Below are 19,441 nucleotides of genomic sequence, written 5' to 3' on the forward strand. Positions count from 1 at the left end.
ACATCACATGGTGTGGAATACCCTTTTGGCCAGTTTGGGTCAGCTGTCCTGGCTGTGTCCCCTCCAGCCTTCGTGCTGGCTGGGCATCAGAAGCTGAAAAATCCTTGACTTAGTCTAAACACTACTTAGCAACAACTGAAAACATCAGTGTGTTATCAACATTCTTCTCATATTGAACCCAAAACACAACACTATACCAGCTACTAGAAAGAAAAAAATAACTCTGTCCCAGCTGAAACCAGGACACCCAGGAAGGGGAATGAAGGAAACCATGCCTCAGATAAATATTGGGAAGTTGACCCCTTCAGTTCCAATTACAGTGCTATATCCTAAATTATGTCCCAAGCTCACCTTGCTCAGAAAGGTCTTAAATAAAATAATAATAATAATTAAAAAAAAAATCACTGATGCCAGATAATGGAAAAAGATAGCATTAGGTTGTATTGGGGTTTGTTGGGGGGGAGGGGTGTGTTTGTTTGGGGGGGGTTGGTTGGTTGTTTAGTGGTTGTTGTTGTTTTAAAATAGTCTTTCATTAAGTACCTGTTACTGAAAGAGCAAGACTTCTGCTCTTACCAACAATGCTACTTCTTATGGCTTACTATGTCTTAGAGCTGCTTTTTTCCCCTGTTTTCAATGCTACACAAAGGAGTTATAACTCACTAACTTATCTCTACCTCGCTATACATTCATGTCAAAAACATTATTTGCTACACTTTATCAGAATACTGTAAACAATTACGCCAATCATCTACAATAACTTCTAATCATGTCTGCCTTCTCATGAACAATTAAGGTAGGGCGTATGGCTTCTAAAGTGGTATATTTCTAAACGACTTGAAAACTGAAAAGGCATTTTCAGTTGCCATAGAAAATTATATATTCAAAACATTATGTATAACAACATACGAAACCCCTAAAATAGAAAAGAAACTCTTCAGGAGAGACTCATTAAAAGATGTACAGAATAGTAGTTCAAATATAATAAAAATGCCTACAAATGAAAGGTGACCCTCAAGTATTGTTTTTATTTACGACATAACTGTAACTATTAAATCAGTAGTCTTCCCAAAATAACAATCTTTTATAAAAAAACAAGGGACAGAACTGCAGCCATTTTCAACAGCTGCTTTTTTTTTTAATGAATAAAAGCAAGAGTCTTGATATAAAACAAAAAACTGCAGCTGAACATACCTATTTCTCTAGAGAGATCTACCCACGTCATGGTTTAACATTATGAAAGATGTAAAAAAAAAAAAAACCCAAACAAAAAAAAACCAAACCAAAACACACACCCTTTAGAAAGAGAATGCTTAGTCTTAAAGCTGTAATTTGTGCATAGGATTATGTTTAGGATCTACTTCAACAAACAATGACTGCTTCAGTTAAATTAATTCAACAGTAAATATGGTACTGTGAGCAGCTTCAATTTCAACGATTATTTATCTGTCCAACAATAGTTTTAGAACAGTTTTCAAAACCAGGATAGTACTGAAGGCTTTATCTCAAATTTAATATGAAAGTTCTCCAGACTTCAAATATCCCTGGGATTAATGGACTCTCTCATTGCTCTTTTGCTTAAAATGTTCTCTTGCACTGCTGGAAATACTACCAGAACTCTTGAGGTAGTCAGCTTTTAATTTATCACAGAAGGGAAGAATACCAGATACTATCAAAATGATAGTAGTATCTAAACACAACATTTTTCTCTTATGACCTCCTACTGTAGTAACAAAATTGGTTTTCTAGAACTCCAACAAATACTTCTGTATCTCTTTTAGAGTAGAATTAAACAAAAAATATAGTGAAGGTATGACAAAATTGAGGCAGAAATGAAACAACATGAAGCATTTATTTTCTAAAATGAGAGAAGGCTAATAAGACAGACTGCTGTTAGTTCTTATGAATAAAAAAGCTTTTGATTCTCACTTACAATAAAACTCTGTAAATACAAATTTATCTTATACTGACAATCCATAAATTTAGTCAGTTTGATGTTGCCTAGTATAAAAATACAACTATGTTAATATTTCTAGTACAGCCTTTTTCATTTTGTAGTACAAATAGAATTGTAAACCAGCTCTACTTTTGTCATTAGCCCAGTAACAGACATCCAAATTACAACAGAAGTAGGGAATACTTATGTAACTAGTTTCCCCATAAACGTCCTTTTTTGTGATACAGATGGGAGATCTTTCACACGAGCAATTGTCTTCAACTCTATCCACCGAGAATTATAAAAAAAGGGAGCAGTTTCCAGCTGAGAAACTCACCAGTCTGTCAACTGTTTGAAACTGAAAGGATATATCCAAGGAAGCAGCACTCTACACTTGCACAGGTATCCACTATTGCTCCTATGTTTATTTACAGCTCACAAATAGAGTATTTATGCTTCCCATCTCCATTGGTCCCCTAACCTGAATACCACCTTCACATCTTTTCCTTGGTCAAAAGCAGGCTGACTATAACATTATAAAGAAGGAGTTCCTACCTGGAGACAGGGCACTGCAGCACCCCTCTGCCACCTTCACCTGGACATAGGACATCTCCTCAGGAAGTCTTTACCATCCCCAAAATCAGGTATATCCTGGATGAAGGTGGCTCAGGCGCTCCACTGCCTGCATGAGGGCTGCCCTCTCTCTGCTGGGAATCACTATACTCAACAGTTTTACTGAAACTACCCAAATGCTGCAGGTTTAACACTGGTTAGTCATTTTTGCATCCCAATACTTAGCTGTCCTAAGGATGTTAAAGCTAACTCCAGTTTCTGCTGATTCATCATCAAAGGTGACCATTCTTTTCTCTACTTTCATGGCACTCCCCTACCCTCAAAATCCACGTCTGCAACAGTGCCTATTAAATCATCTTTTCACAACACAGAAATTGAAGTTCACACGAAGAGAAATTAACAGTTACTGGTAGGAAGGAGATTATCAATTTACATTACAAATGTATGGTCTGCACCTTTTTCAGATGCTTTTGAATACACAAAACTATGCATACTTGATTTCATCTCCATTTCCTCCCATCCTTTGTATATTCCCATTCTGCTTTTGAAATTAGGGAGCAACAAGCACAAGTGGATTATGAGGTTGAGGGACATACTATGTACTGAACATGATTAGTTTTTAAGCTCCCATATACTTAAAAATGAAGTTTCTAACCACCAATTCCTGCCCTTTCTTACAAATGAGTGATTCAGCACTATCATTTCTTCTAACTTATTTTGCACAGCTATTACCGTGCATCTCTAGTATAAATAACAGAGGGTATATACTGAAAAGGATGGCTCAGGTAGGACTTACTAACAAAATCAAGCCAAGTGTTAGTGGGCAGTATCATCGATACTGTCCTCTTGTTCATTCAAAGACCACTATTCTCCCTTTTGCTTTTTCCTGCTTCTCCATGTTTCATTTCATTATTGACTTCTTGATATCTCCTTGTGCTTCTCATTCCTACATTTTCTGGTCTCAAACATACTCACTCAGGAGATACTTCAGAGATGCAAAAGATTAAGGTAAGAGTGACCACATGAAGCTGACAGATCAACAGAGGAGATGGACATGTCTACTGGTAAAAGAAAATCTCCTTCCTAGACACTGTCAAGAAGGCTGGTGTGCAGGGATAGCAAGCAGGATGCGTTTTTTAATAGAAGTACCTACATGTACTTGTGCACACACATATAGGGACTAATGCTCTCCAAGGACACCTCCTACAAGCAGCTAACTCCATAATGCAAGAAAAAACAATGAACAAATTAAAAAAAAAAAAAGGAAATAAACTAGATGGCTCCTTAGGCTGTTGGTAATAGTTGCAAACATATCCTTGGTAAATGAGGGTTTGTTTTAACTCCAATAGTGGTTGCCTTTGGAAATTAAAACTGATATTTGCCTCATATTACTGTGTCATGACTGACTCATTATTCGAATCTTCTGAACTTGGCCATCTAGCTGCCTTTCTAAACTGTCTACAATTCAATACTTGTTTAACAGAAGCATCAAAAAGCTGTATATTTTATATACATTCAACTTCAGAGTAATCTTTATTCAAAACAATAAACACTCACAAGAAAAGAGGAATATTTTGAAGAAAAATGTAATTACAAGTGTCCTCTTACTGTTTCTCAGGTTGCTGACGTACAGAAGATGCAACACAGGAAGGTGGCTAATAAGCCACTCACGGTTTTTATGCCTCTTATCTCATGTACATCTCTCCAGTTTCTCTCACAGAACAGTAAGCACCCAATAAGTGAAGTCATCACTGTAGTTTTAATGTATATGCACAGTGTGCGTATTCAGTTATGTACTGTGAAATCATTCAAAAAGAATTAACCTTGTTACATAAACATTAGACTTTATGTATAGCATGATTTTCCAACTTTTTAAATACCCTATTGTTTCAACTATCCTAACAACTACAAGATATCTTTTTGTAAAAACCGTAATTGTAACAAGTATTGTTCCATACTCCAGCTTCAACCGCAGCTGTTGCTGCTGCATGAGCAAGGCAGTAATAATAAAAAAAAGAACTGATTCCTCTTTTGCTTTCAACAACAGAACTGTGCAGATGGCTTTTTATTTCATGAGCGACCAAATAAGAAAATAACCATGTTTATTCTTGTCTTAAGCATACGCAAATTAAAGAAATTATTTTTATAGGTGTTGCTGATACAGCATTTGCAATTTGTACCATGCAACTTCAGAACAAATTTACAGAGCTACAACGTAACATATTTAAAAATGTGATGAACAGCATATCTAAAAGCATTTTAAAAGGAGGTCAATTCTGACCTCTGGGCCATGAAGCATTGCATTAACAGTTTTGCAGAAAGAAAAATGATAAGGTATGAAATGAGTGCTCAGAAACTAGAACCTTATCAGTAAGAGTTTGATTCAAGCCTGTAAGACAAATTGCTCAGCAAGGCAAGTCACCTTCCCGCTGTGATGAGGATATAGCTGAATTTTCAATGCAACTGACTATCTCCCTCATCATGTCTCCTCAACTTGATATCCTTACATTCAGTATCTGGTTTACATTTTCTAAGCATCCAGTTCTTATTCTGAATACATCTTGTCTGAGTGGCCAAATACCTTCCCTTCCAGGATAATTATCTTTTTCCTTTATCTGACAATTTAGCATCAAGCACAACCACTTTAAAGCAAGTGTAACCGCTAACAAGGAGGGAACTGTATACTGCCACAGTTCAGCTACGTCCAGGATGTTCATTTACCTGTGATAAACACACTAGAATTCCAAAAATACGCTTGTTAGTTTGACTTTGTTTCAAGCACTGTCTTTTCCTGAAAGCATCCCTGACACTTCCCTAGTTCATTATTTCTTCCTTTACACACTTACTTGAGCATCAGTGGATTTTTTAAGGAGTTCTTCCACAAATTTCCAATTGGATTCCTTCCGTTTCTGAAAAATAATGATTAGCAGCATTTGTATTGCTCACAGGAATCATTACATAATAACATGAAAATAAGCAGGCAAGAGATTTCCAGAAATATTTCAGTTCATGACAGCATATTGCAGTCATCACTAAAACCAGCTTTTTCATTTTATGAACGTAATTGATATCTGTCCTAAAAATTATGCCTCAAAAATGAATAGAGCCGAAAATAAAGAGTACGCAATTTAAACTGGTTTCAGTGACTCGTTTGCAATCGCAACCTTCACTTTTAGTAAAGAAGCAAAACATGCATGCATTTTTGATCAGTACAAGCAGTAAGTATGTCTTACAATTTCTTTCTTTAACATTCTGTAAAAAGGAAGATATAAGGGGTAAGAAGAAGGAGAAGGTACAATGTCACCTTTTCTTGGTTTTTTTCCTTTTCAATGAAAAAAACCACTTCTAACTCATTTTTCCCAGGCCAAACATTAAGGATTGTTTTGGCCAATTCAGTAAGGAGTTGGCCAGATAGTAATGGCCTATATAGATAAAAAATATAGTGTAGGTCAAATATGGCCCATAATACATACTCTTCAGCTTGGGAAGACAGATGACTATCCATTTGAATCAACTAGACCATGCTAGTGAAGTAAGACAGTTGCGTGGCAAAGTGTATTAAAAAGGAAGAGAAAAAAAACATACTTAGGCAAAGCAGGGAAGAAAAGGGTAGAAGGTTTTGCAACTAAGGCTATTTCCCAGAAAAAAAATAAAAGGCAACCAAGCCAACAAACTGAGAATTCTAGGAGGTCCAAAAGTCATCTCTTACACTCAGCTTGTGTAGATAACTACATGAGTGAACACAGTACTTTCATCATTGTCCCTCCTTACTCATTCCCTCCTCTACCACACTGTTAAGCCCTGTAAATTATTCTGCAGATACCTGTCCTTTAAATGCCTGTATCTAGCTTACAATAAAGGGCATCTTATGCTTTGGTAATTGAAATATAACTACTTTCCAGCAGCAACACCATTGTGCCCTATTCTCCTCTGCTACTGACTACGCTACTTAATGCTGTGACTTGGTGACAATTCCACAGAACTCCAGAAAGGACTGAATTTTAAAGATGAACTCTTTAAGAAGATGCACTAATACTAACGTAACACAATTTGACTACTTGGTGGCTTTACATTTTTGCACAAGAAAAAGAGAATTCTGAAAGATTGCTGATGGTAGCAAGTCCCAGTCTGTAGACTGTTTATGGAACAAATATGAATGAAAGGACAGATCTGCAGGAAGTTACACTAAAGCTGTGATTTCACGATTCAGGAACTTGAGCAGCATCAATTAAGGAGTTCCCACTGCTTCCTCCTCATCCTGGCAGCTGTTCTTCCTGCCCTCACAGCTGTAGCATGCCACCACTCAGTTGTTCTGGTACTTCTGTTTGTGAGGGACAGCGTGAACCACATCAGTGAACTGACCCAGAGCTTTAGGAGAGAAAGAAAGAATGGAAAAAGGGAGGAGGGCCTGACCGAGGGCATAGAATAGGGACACAAATAATTGCACCACAAGAGCAGAAGGCATATCATGCCTAGGGTGGTAAACAGGACTTCTTAAGCTGTCATTAATGCCAAAGCCTTTGTATCATGAAACCAGAGCTAGCATCCTGTCACAGGAGGAGAGGCCACTGCATCAACAAGTAGCTAAGGAGTAAAAGTAGCACTTCAATAATGAGTAAAACCCATTGCACAATCAGCATTCCTAGACAGTTCTGGCTAGTATTTTATGTCGTATTTTGACTGCTGTATTTTAGAGCTTGATGTTATGTGAATACCTACACACTGGCATGGTCTTACTGCAGATCCCAAGAAAAGCTAATCAACTGTTCAAAAGCCAGATTTATCGGAGGTGAGTAGATAGTAGAGTCATGCTAAATGACTATGAGACCTCTGAATGTCTGGAACCTGCTCAGAACATGCTTTTAGCAACCCTACAGCCTAAGGACACATGATTTATACAATTTATAGCCAAAGTTCCAGCTTCTGCAGTATGCAGATCACCTTACAAGATCTTGGAGTAATCTAGGGCGAACTCCTGACACAAACTGAAATTGATTACAAGAGTGCACCCAGGTTCAGCCCAAACTCAGGAAAAAGTGACACCAATCACCTGCTGTGCTCTTTTTCTTTTTTTTTTTTTTTTAGCCTCAATTGTCTCTATCTTAACAGACTTGTTTCATGCAAATCTCACTAAATTTACATCCTAACAGTATTCCCTGCTACCCTGGTGATATGGCATGGCAACTGTTTACAATCCATCCTTGTCAGAGAATACATACCTCAAGACCTTACAGGGCACACAAGTGCTGCTACGACCAAAAACTTAAGCTGAGACCCTCTGGGTTTGCAGGAAGAAACTTCTGCAAGGACTAACAGCTGACTACCTGGAAGAGCCATACCAAGCTTCTCAGCTGGATGTCCATGTTTGCATATCTTGCCATGTAGTCATTTCAGATTATTCTATTCAAAGGCAAGAATTCTTAGCCCCAAGTAATACTGCCTATATTTCCCTAGCCCATGGTATATTGAAATTGACCCCTGCAATGTTCAGAAGTAGCAAATTTTCTCATAAGGTCCCATTTGGTTTTCAAATGTACAAATCCTGCTTTTCAGAAGAGTGAAGTGGGACCTGAATGGAGGGTTATGGAAAGACATGTACTGTACAACACTCACAACAGAGTCTCTAAGAAACCTGGCCAAAATTTTCCAGTTTAAAAAAATGGTTTCATGTTTATGAAATATATATTCAATATATATGAATCATTGCATATTTGAAATTATGTTATATGAGCTAAAGGGGAAAAAATAAAAAGAAGCAAGTCTGAAACCTATTTAGAATTTTAAAAGCTTTCATAATAACCTCAAGGCCATGCAGACCACATTAAAAAATTGAAAATCTCCCACAGATGACATAGGCTTAGAGGCAATTTTTACTACAGAGCACATGAATAACCATCATTATGACACATCACCCTCCCACCTCTGATCACAGTTAATTAAAAGAAAGCATGTGTCACGAAGCTATCATATCAGATGTTTAACCAACAAAACAGGACTACATTGAGCCCTGATGTAATTCCACTGACTTCACAAATTTATATCACGGTCTTGTAATGTTCAAAGAATGTTTGAGGCTGTAATTCGGCAGGGGGGTGGGGGGGTGGAGGGGCATTGCAGACTGGACCTAAAGAAAAATGGTTACCATCAACTATCCATGACAGATTACATTCCTGTGGTGTGTGAAAAGGCACTGCTGTTACCAATAGATTTTTTTTGTAAGCACCCATGGCACTTAAGAGAACAGGGATCCCTGGACAAACTCACAGTCACACTCAGAGAAATGCGAAGCACAGCTAACAGTCTGAACATAAAGACTACTGGAAACATCAAGGGGAGCATGCACAGGACGGTCTCATGATTTACAAATCGAGACTTGGAAATTCTCTTCTCCCAGGTGGGCTCTAAGGAAAAAATATTATTTAATCTCGGGCAAGTCACTTCCTGTCACTGCATCTCAGATTCTTACTTTAAAATAAGAACAACAGGAATCCTTTTTTCCATTCTACATCTGTTTGGCTTATTTAAATAATATAGTGCCTGGGGCAAAAAATAATCTCTCATGAGGCTAAATACATAGTATGTATCAGTATGAGAGACAGGAAAAAAAAAATCCAATGATCAAAGTAAACAGTATCACTGCATTTTGATTAGGGCATAAAATATAAGAAACCCAGGATAAATGTCTGCTTCACACTGGTTTCTGTATTCAACCTGGGAATAACCTTTTCTCTCCATGTAGGTTCCTCTAATAAGCAGGGAGTATAGTAATTCTAATCTTCCCCAATGTCCCTCTGAAATACACTATGGTTTGTGGTCCTCCCCCACTACCATAGTAATGGGGCAAAAACAAGTGAAGCTTGAGACAACCTTCCGTATAACAATCAGATGTGGTCTGCAATTTTATACTGTATGAATAAGAAGTTGCTTTATTTTGCAATGGTATTATCAGAAAAGACTGAACCACATGATAATGAGCAGCCTGCCACAGGATCCTGAAGGATCTGTCAACCTGCAAGCAGCAGAAGCATAAGCATCCCACGTTGATCAAGTCCTCTAGTCACCAGAAATGGTCATGAGTTTTTCAGCTAAATATTCAAGCAGAGTTACCACACCTTCCCTATCTTTTTTTTTTTTTTGACAAATCAGGGAATTTGCAAGATAAAAATCAATTGAAGTAATTCTTACTTTTATTAGAAAGTCTAATTTTACGTAGGATTAGAAGTATTCACAGAAGTTCAACAGTTTTCCTTCCTTCTCTGTTTATATACTAATGCTTTTAAAGATCTAAAGATGGGGGGGGGGGGGGATTTTAAGTTATCAAAACAAATTGATCAACTGATGTGATCAGACTCTTCCCTCTTTACAGATCTGCAGTTCACAAATGTATTTCAAGGTTTTCAACTTTTCGTCCCAAGTCAGAACAGGAAAACATGGTAAAGATTTTGGGAAAAAGGAAAAAGGGTATGACATTTCCAGTTTTAATACACACTACTATATTATAAATAATAAAAGACACTTTACAAGAAAGGGTATTTGAGCCCAATTTGTGGAAGAAGCCATATATAGCTGGTGCTTGGCAAACTAGGGAATATAAACCCAACCAATTCAAAAAAACACCCCACCCCCAAACTACAATGAGGCAAAAGATCAAAGAACAGAAGGACAGATGACAGAAGATGGCATGACATGATTCTCCCTAGCGCCAAAAACACTATCAGACAAAAAAAGTCCACAAAATCTAGATTTCTGGATCTTCAGCGATCTCTTTGGCTTCTAGTCAGCTCCCTCTATAGTCAATTAAGAAAAATGGTCAGCTTTCGTACCTCTCAAAAAGGATGAATTGCCTCAACAAATGCTTCTTTCCTTGCAAATAAATGATTAGAAACTTAAGACTAGGCAGGATGAAGTAAGAGAATGAAAGAAGCGTCAGGGCTTATATGATGCCAGAACTGCAGAAAACTGCAGCGAGGTCCATGAAGGAATTTGATGCATCAGTACCAAGTATGGCCCTATATACATCTTACAGGTGTAGGAGTGGCATATGCAGGTCTCATCTAGGTCCCTTACAGAATGCATGGTAATGTCAAGTCCCTCACAATGAGATTCACAGACAAGAACCTGATTAATCGGGGACTAGCCTGCTCTAGCCAGTAAGAAAATCTAAGGCCACCTTCTAAGAGCAAACATCTTGCAACTTACCGCCAGAACTTCCTAAACTGAAACTTGAATTCAACAGTTATTAAACAGTGTCTATTGGTACCACACCAATACAGAAAATTAAACTGCATACACAAACATATGTGCACCTCATCATGCCATTGCTGCAATGCAAAGGGAATGCAATTAGACAGATTGGAATTTACCCAGAACAGACCTACCGCTTTTTTTTTAAAAAGTGGCATTAACAATTACACAGTCAATGTTTGAGGTTTATACTTCGTACAGTACACTCTAATATGTTCAGTTCCTAAAACAACAAACCCAGTGAAGCATTTATGCTGCAGGCAGACAGTCTTAAAACATATGCTACATCATTAAGTATATGTGCTACTAACTAGTTGGGATATTTCAAGTTTCCCAAACACAGTAATCTACTGAATATGTGGTGTATAACATGAGTATGTCAGGGGCTCCTGGAATGTTTACTGACTTGTACAAAGCACACTTTAACACCACCAATCTTAAAGGACCTTTTCTTAAGGAGTGTGAAAATTCCTGTATTACAACATGAATTGTTTTCTGCCAACAAAAATAACCAAGCAAAGTTAGAGACCTGAATAAATTATAACAACTTTTAGGTATTTAGAAAAAAGCATACCCACCTTTTCATCTAGATTTCCATTACGGTCAAACTGGTAGAGCGATGCCAGATGAGTAATAATCCACCAGCTAAAACTCAACGGGTCTTTACACTGAATTGTTTCAAAACCAGACATCCTTTCAGAACTACTTGGCCTTTCAAAAATATTCTTTAGATTTTTGTTCACCAAGCTCCAGAAACACTATAGAAAATGAAAAAGTAAATTTGAACTGTGTTGAATTACAAAGCCTATGTTAACAATTTTCTCTACAATACTGTCTTATTGATTAATTTTCAGAGAACAAGCAAGATGACAAGCCATTTAAAGAAAATAACAAAAACCAGTGTTCATTATTACCAGAGAAAACCTGGGGCTACTTTAGAATATCAGCTTTAAATTGCCAGTAAAAAGCATTGTGAAAGGACAAGCTTTGGTCACAAGGAAGAACATGGTGTGATACTTCACAGACAAAATTACAAGCTGGTGGAATGACGATGTGCAGACGGGATGGTGCACCAACACTCACATGAGAGAGACTACAGTTCTTTAATGAAGACTTTTTATAACAGATTTTTGTAAAACTCTAAGTGCCAGCCTAACCTAACCAAGAGGAATATAGTAGTAGATGGTAGAGAATCAACGTGAAAGACAGCAAACTGAGGTTCAAATTCCCTGTTTTGTTCCAAGTCTGTTCCAGCACTGACAAACTGATTAATTCTTTGGCTCGGATCCCTGTCTACACCACAATATTACTACTTCTTACAGCCTGTGCCTATCTTCCCTAATTACACAGAAACTCTCTGCAACTTCTTTGCACCTGTATTTCACCCACCTTAGCTGGGTCCTGATCCTAACTTATGCTTCAACATGCTAGTGCTAGCATGAACAGTTAACGCTAATGAAGTTTCACTTGTGTTGTCCACCTTTACATCTGTTGTCATTAATGAGCAAATAGCTATGAGTACAAACACTACACTGTGAAGTACTTCATTCTATACTAAGTGAACAGTACTCATTGTGCAGATGGCAGCTTTAGTGTTTATAAAGATTATTTCAGAAAACTTTCAAAGGATTTTGACACTTCTTAATTTTCAGTCAGAGAAACACCAGCTCAGTTCTAACCAGCAGTCAAAGAAAAATCAAAACACTAGAAAATATTAGCAAAGGAAAAGAACAAAATAGAAAATATCATTATGCAATGTATAAGATCATATGGCCACCTAACCCATACTTGGAATACTGCATGCAATGCTGGTACTCTGCCATTTGAAATAGGATGTAGTAGTATGGAAAAAGGTTCAGAGAAGGGTGACAAAGATGACCACAGGCAAAGAATGGCACCTGTAAAAAGAATGACTAAATACAGTAAGACTCTTTAGCCTAGAAAAGGCAGAAGGGAAGAGATACCAGAAAAAAAACTGAAGAGACATATAAAGTAATAGTGGTGCAAGGAAGGAGAACAGGTAGTGATTGGCTCTTCCAATAAAAGTGTAAGAGGGCATCAAAAGAAGTCAGCAACTGCAAGATTCAAAAACAAAAAACAGGTTGTTTTTGTACAGGTAGTTAAGGAATGGGTATCAAAGACAGAAACATGGGCCAGATGGATCATTGGTCTGACTGTACTCATGTTTCTAATGCCTGCAGATGAACCATTGCATGACATAACACATAAATTGCAAATAATAATTTCTTTTAAAAATGGGTAAAGATGGTTTCTTTTCTTTTGTTCTACCACACAACTTTCACAGTCTATTCCTTTGCTTTGCTTTCCTTGGCACAAGGAGCACTCCTTTTCAGTGCCCTAGGTCATAACTAAACAGTACACCGCAAACCTAGAGTCAGGACGTGATGCACATTCAAGACGGCGGCCTAAAGCATCACAGCTAGCATGCAGTCCTCCTAAAGCAAATATGAAGCTCAGTTCTATTATCAGATATGTGCACTAGTGCATTCATGGCAATCTGGGGACATTTGGTGACTGTACTGCGTATTTAACACGCATGCATGTGTAACAGTACTCTTCCATTACCTCTGTGTGAGACCCTTTATTTCTGTGGTCCAGCAACTGAATAAGTAGAATCCATAATTCTTTAATGCAAGTACAGAGATAATGGTGACTAGTAAGAGCCTCAGAAGGTCTCACCTGAAAGAGAACATGCAATACAATTATTCAGAAAAGTGTTATTTTTTGAAATTGCATTTTATGTACCAATATTTCCTCTGGTTTTGGTTGTTTGGGTTTTTTTGCAGTTAAATAATATAGCTACAAATACCTATTGGAAAGTGGATTATTTCATTAATACCCGAAATATATCTCTCATACAACAAAGACCGTTTGCTAATTCTGCATAAGTTACAGGTTGTGCTATTTCTTCCAAGCCACTTTCAAGCATTATTTAACCAAATGAAAACGGGATGCTGAGGGCTAAATGAAAAAGAATTTCAATAAATACTGATTCATTGTCTGACAGTATGGAAAAGAAAAAATGATTGATTAGATTTTCTTGATGTTCTTGGGAAGATAAGAAAAAGATTTCAAATGATTTAATAGCTATTATTGTTGCTATTTTTAAGTGAAAAATCCTTAATGACTAGGCATAATGCTAGTAGAATATGTTTTTGTTGGCATGAGGATGTTAATGTTCCCACAACATTTCACAAAATCTGCTTTTCGGTAAATTTACTGGAAGGCATTCTTTTAATATGCATAAAACAGCATATTTCAAGTCATGTACGTTATTTGATTACTATTCCATATTTAACAAAATTCACTCAGACTGATGCATTTCAAATGCTAAGTAGTCTTCTTGTGATTCATCTTTCAGTTTTACATTCCCTGAATTGTGAAACAAAATAAGCAAAACAGCAAAAGGAAGTGCTAAATACATAAAAATTCTCTGTACGCTTTAATGTTTTTAAGACCTACCAGCACTGTATTTGAAATAATCATAGTATAGACAAAACTTTACTTACTCTGTCTTAGGACCTATGAATCCACTGAATTCTATTCAGAGGTAGTAAAAATAGTGAGAAACACTTTGCTTAAGTAGCATAATTCAGCACATTTTACCTTCAACAAGGACACAATAGCAGAAATGTTGAAAGAAGAGAGGCAGGACAAAGCACCTCATACTCAATTTATCCCTAAACAATGAGTAGTCCAAGTTTGAATAATCAACTTACTGTCCTCTAAAGCAAATAGACGGGAATGGGCACCTACAGAGACTAATTCATCTAACTCACTGCAGGATAAAGAACTGTTGCTATCCTTCCCTGACAATAAAAAGAACCTAGAGTGACTAGTTGAGCCAACTAACTCCTAGACACCTAGATCTGATGAGATGAATCCTGAATTTTTATATCCTCATGCTCTTCCTGATCCATTCATGCACAACTATCCTCAAATCACACTGGTACTTAAAATCATTTCTGAATTTGGAAATCTAATGGTGTAAATTAAAAATCAAATCAAAATATGCAATGCCAGTGACAGCAGTATCTGCGTGAAAGACATTACAGAAGTGAGAGTTAATGACTAAAAACCACACTCTCACAATTAGAAGAACAAGTGTATCACCAATAGATTCAAATCTGTATAACATTCTATAAGGATACAGACTTTTGATTTACCACCCACCTTTAGAATAATAGGTTTACAACTGCTGTTTTCATACAGCTCCAAATCAGGTTTAAATACTGAACACTTAATTATAAATATTAATTTATATGTATTTAGAAGTGTGACACATAATTTGTTTTCCTCTCTCTACAAAGAACCCTGCTTACCCTATGAAATTGCCAGGGTGGACCCTGATAATCAATTTAAATACACCACGAGGTCAAGACTGAAATATTTAACATAATTGTATTATTCACATTCCACATACGCTGTTTAGAGTTTTTCATGTGCCTATGCCTCCTCACGCTTTTAGTTAAAGATCTGTTATGGGAATCTCTCAACAACCTGAATTAATCTTATGTAAATATTATCTTGAGAATAAACATCAGTGTGACTACTAAAGTCTGTTGAAAAATTTATTATTTAACTACTAACTTCCCAAAAATGAAGTGCCTCAAAAATACTCTGGTTATGACTCATCACCAAAGAGCAAAACAGATCCCTCAAAAAGGAGCAGTCTACTTATTACAGACGCACTATAACACTGGAGGATTTTATGGAAATACTAGGTACACAAACTATCTTACAAGTGACAGTTTCAGGCCTTTTACATGGAGTACCAGTTGTTGCAGCAACTAGGTTTTTCCATCTACTACTTGCGCCTACTACTGTGTTCTTCTCAAGATAGCAGGATCTCTTCTGCACAAGATGTGCAGTATCCATCCAGGATAGAGTTTGGCTAGTAGTATCAAAGCAAGACACCACGCAGATACTGGTTAGACTAAGGATAATCGAGACATTGTTTTCTTCAGAGATAGCTTGGATTTCCGCTTGCAACATCCCAAGTTCAGTATCTTGGTAAGAATGGTTATAACCTCAAACTGTGGTACTGTCGAGACAATAGAGCCCTGGTGCCAGAAACATGCTGTTGAAAATAGAAAGAAGATATCCAAGGATATATATTTCTCTGCCAAATGTATCTCAGAGCACAATGGGCTCAGTACATGATCCAAGTCAAATGTCTTGATACCAGAGCTGCCCCAAGAAACAGATCTGCAAATATGAGTCTGGCGGATTAGAGTTTACATCCGTCCTTTCAAGGATACCCACAATGTTAAGAGCTGCACTTCTGAAAATTCTCAGCCAAAAGCTTAATGACGTGTTTTAGTGATGATCTGGCAGTGTCATCTATTATGGGTATCGGTGTTTTCAACAGTTTTGAGGGACATTATTTCTATTACTGGATTATAGCAATGAATGCATACTAGAGGAGGCACCAGCTGAAGACATGTTATCCAGCTCAAGTGCAAGCTCCACTTCAGAAATCAATCTCCAATAGAACTAGTTCAAGCTCTGAGCCTCAAGCCCAGGGAGAGCTGAAGAGAAAGCAGTGGCAAAAAAAAAAATCTTCTCTCCTTGTAATATAGCTCTGTGGAAGTAGGATGAATTTCTCATTTTAACATCTGACATTTCAAAGCCTACCATCAAGCACAATGGTCAACAGATGCTATTTGAATCTTCCTTTAAAAAAATTACTCTCATCTATTTGCTTTTCATGGGGCAGGAAGTTGCAGTATTATCTGATAATTTAATAGATAAAACTGATTTTAAAAGGTAACAGAGTTCTCTACAGAAAGATACTTTAAAAGAACAGTTATCAAATGCTAGTACAGCCATTCCCACCCCCCCAACAGTAATATGAAAGAAGGGGAACTCCGTTTTTCATGTCTTTGTACTAGGAAAACATAAATTATACAGTGGTCACTGCTACTTATTCTCAGAGTTCAGTCCTGCACTCGTGTATGACACATGCCCACCTAAAGCAGGTTTCACAATGACACAAAGAAGATTATGTAGTTCTTTTACTAGCTGCTGTACAGAGCTATTATGACTTTCTAGCTTTGGAGTGCTCAAAACAAGTGAGAAAAACACTGCAGCTGTAGAAGGAAAGAAAAAGAAAAGAAAGGAGAAGGACAAGTTTTCCCTTGACAAACATAAAATCACTGTAACAGAAAGATGAGGTTGTGGAAATAGGAGCAGTGCAACAATAAACTGTAATATGACAGTCTGTAAGTGTCCAGTTAGCTTAGTGCCAGGATTATAGTTACTCTCTTTTTGTTTCTGTTGAGAGGGTTTGAAAAGATTTTTTTTTTTTTTTTTTGAACCTATAGCTCTAAACCTTTTAGACTGTGCCATGTTTGGCATTAAACCTGGAACACTGAACTTAGGAAATGTGGCACTCACTTCTGCTCTGTACACAGTGCATTTCAATATTACTCTCTCATTCAACTGCCAGATGGTCATGAATAAATATAACACAATTTTAGCTCCTAACAAATAACACTCTTTAAAACATGGGGATATAAATCCATACATAACATTTAAAACTTAGCAGTAAGAAATCATCTATGGATTGGTGCAATATCTAATTCATATGGGTCCCAATACAAGCATCTAACTGCCTGTGTCCTACATAAAGAAAAAAGTTACCTTTATATACTTGTTGATGGACAAACTTATTAAATCAGATATGAGATTTCCACAGTGTGTTTCAAATAAACTGATACTGGTTAAATTCTCTCCGGTTAGATTTATGAAGCGGTTAGCATATACAACTTGTCCTAAAACACAAAAGAAAGTTAGACCTATTTAGTCCCGGCTGTAGGAATACAAGACAGAGAGGAATTTTTTTTCTATTCTATATACTTTAGAATTGGCTTGTTGAACTGTATGTAATTTTAATCTACAAACTCATTTGGGAAAGTTCATCCATTCTAAGATCAAGCTAGTCCCTGAATTATTACCCTGAAGTCTGGTATTATTCTGGCTGACAGTAAAATAGTTTGGCACTTTACAGCCTTTTATTGGCACAGTTTTTGCAGTGGAATAAAGATTTATTTATCTGCAAGTTCCTTTTTGTCACATGCCAGTGCGCATGTTCTGAAACCATGACATGTTTTGCAGATATGCAAGTTGATGACAAACAATTCTGGAGAGGTCTAACACTTTCCTTTGGATGTGTTGATGTAAAAAGCTGGCATGATCATATTCCAACTTGAGCATTTGTAGACATTAACACAGATAAAATGGTAAAGTTAAGAGGCTGTAAGATCTTATCCCACAAGCTTTTCAACAGTACAACTCCCCTGACATCAGTGGAACAGAAGATATGTAGAACGAGCCTGTATTTTATTATTGGAAATGCAGGGTGAAGCCCTGAACCCACTGTCCCACCATTGGTCTCAGCAGTGGGAAGTTTCTACTCAGCATACTCTACAGAATGAGATGAGAACCTATGAAATTCTACAAGGCATATAAGAATACAAGACAAGATAACAAGTAAACAAGTTTACTTTACAGAGACACTACTGTCTTGACCAGTAAATTTTGTTGTTAAAAAGCACAAGCTTTCTCTTACAAAAATGGATTACCGCATTATTACTCAGAACTTTAGAAATATAGAATTCCAGACAGTAAGTTGCCTCCAAGTTTTCCCACCCTTTCTCCAAAAAGCCCCCAAAAAGGAAAATGGGTTATCCCACAACAGATCATAAAAGAAAATTAGAATTACAGAACAAACAGCCAATCCACACATTATCCAGTAACACAGACATGCAGAAACAGTGAAGATGCATTAATCTGAGCAAGGCTGTGTTGCAACAGAACTCAGAGCAGGCAAAAGCTAATCCAAGAGTTCAGATTCATTACCAGTTACCTGCGCTAAACATACAATGCATTCTTTCTGGACCTCAACATTACTCCCAATTGTTGCAATTTCGATATGGAATTTATATTGATAATTTATAATAATGGGAGGTGGGGGGTAAGTTTGGTTGTAGTGACACGATTATAGAAGAAAATACATTTCTGTGATTTATTTTGCTAGCATGGACACAAACAATAGATATAATTCTCACAAAGCAAATAAAGTTGTCTTCTGTATTTTAACAATTCTTCAGCAAACTGAATTAACTTGAAGTTGGGTTCTTCAATTGCATTCTATGACCTTTTTTATCTAGCTTCTATGAACAGCTTATTCTTATCAATCTACTTTTTGCCCTTTTAAAGACTTTTTTTTAAAGTCCCTTTTCTTTTTCTGTACTTTTACAAACTCCTCTGACTGAGGCTTCTTCTTTTGCCCAGTATTTTCTTAGCATCACATATGGTTAACAATACGAATTCTCTGTTCTGAGACTCTTTGCTCTGGTACATCCTTGGACACTTTTTCTACATCATTTTCATCAAATTGCTGTTCACTGTTATGCATTCTGAATCTCTGCAAATGTATTTTTATTTGTGATGTCAAAAAGTGTATTGTTAGTATGTTGTAAGCATCAGTTGAGAACAAACTTTGTAATCTTGGTCAAGTTTTGATAGAACAAATTCCTAATGCTATTTAATTTAATTTCAGCTACTTGAAGATTCACGAAGAACCTGCCTTCACCATATTTGAGTTTATCCTATTAAATAAAGCTATGCTTAAAAACTACCAAAAGTAGTAAATGATTCCAGACA

General features: G+C 36.8%; 1 protein-coding gene across 2 annotated transcripts in view; it reads right to left on the reverse strand.

The window, feature by feature from the left end:
* MMS22L (MMS22 like, DNA repair protein) overlaps positions 1-19,441 on the reverse strand; it is a 99,181-nt gene that overhangs the window by 67,724 nt on the left and 12,016 nt on the right. For both annotated transcript variants that reach the window (XM_069804910.1, XM_069804909.1), the window contains 4 exons: positions 17,417-17,547; positions 13,337-13,450; positions 11,329-11,508; positions 5,353-5,415 (listed from right to left, as the gene is read on the reverse strand). In XM_069804910.1, the coding sequence (XP_069661011.1) occupies positions 5,353-5,415; positions 11,329-11,508; positions 13,337-13,450; positions 17,417-17,547 (488 nt within the window). The remainder of the gene's footprint in view (positions 1-5,352; positions 5,416-11,328; positions 11,509-13,336; positions 13,451-17,416; positions 17,548-19,441) is intronic.

The sequence above is a fragment of the Haliaeetus albicilla genome, chromosome 17 (genome assembly GCF_947461875.1).
Source record: "Haliaeetus albicilla chromosome 17, bHalAlb1.1, whole genome shotgun sequence".
NCBI lineage: Eukaryota > Metazoa > Chordata > Aves > Accipitriformes > Accipitridae > Haliaeetus > Haliaeetus albicilla.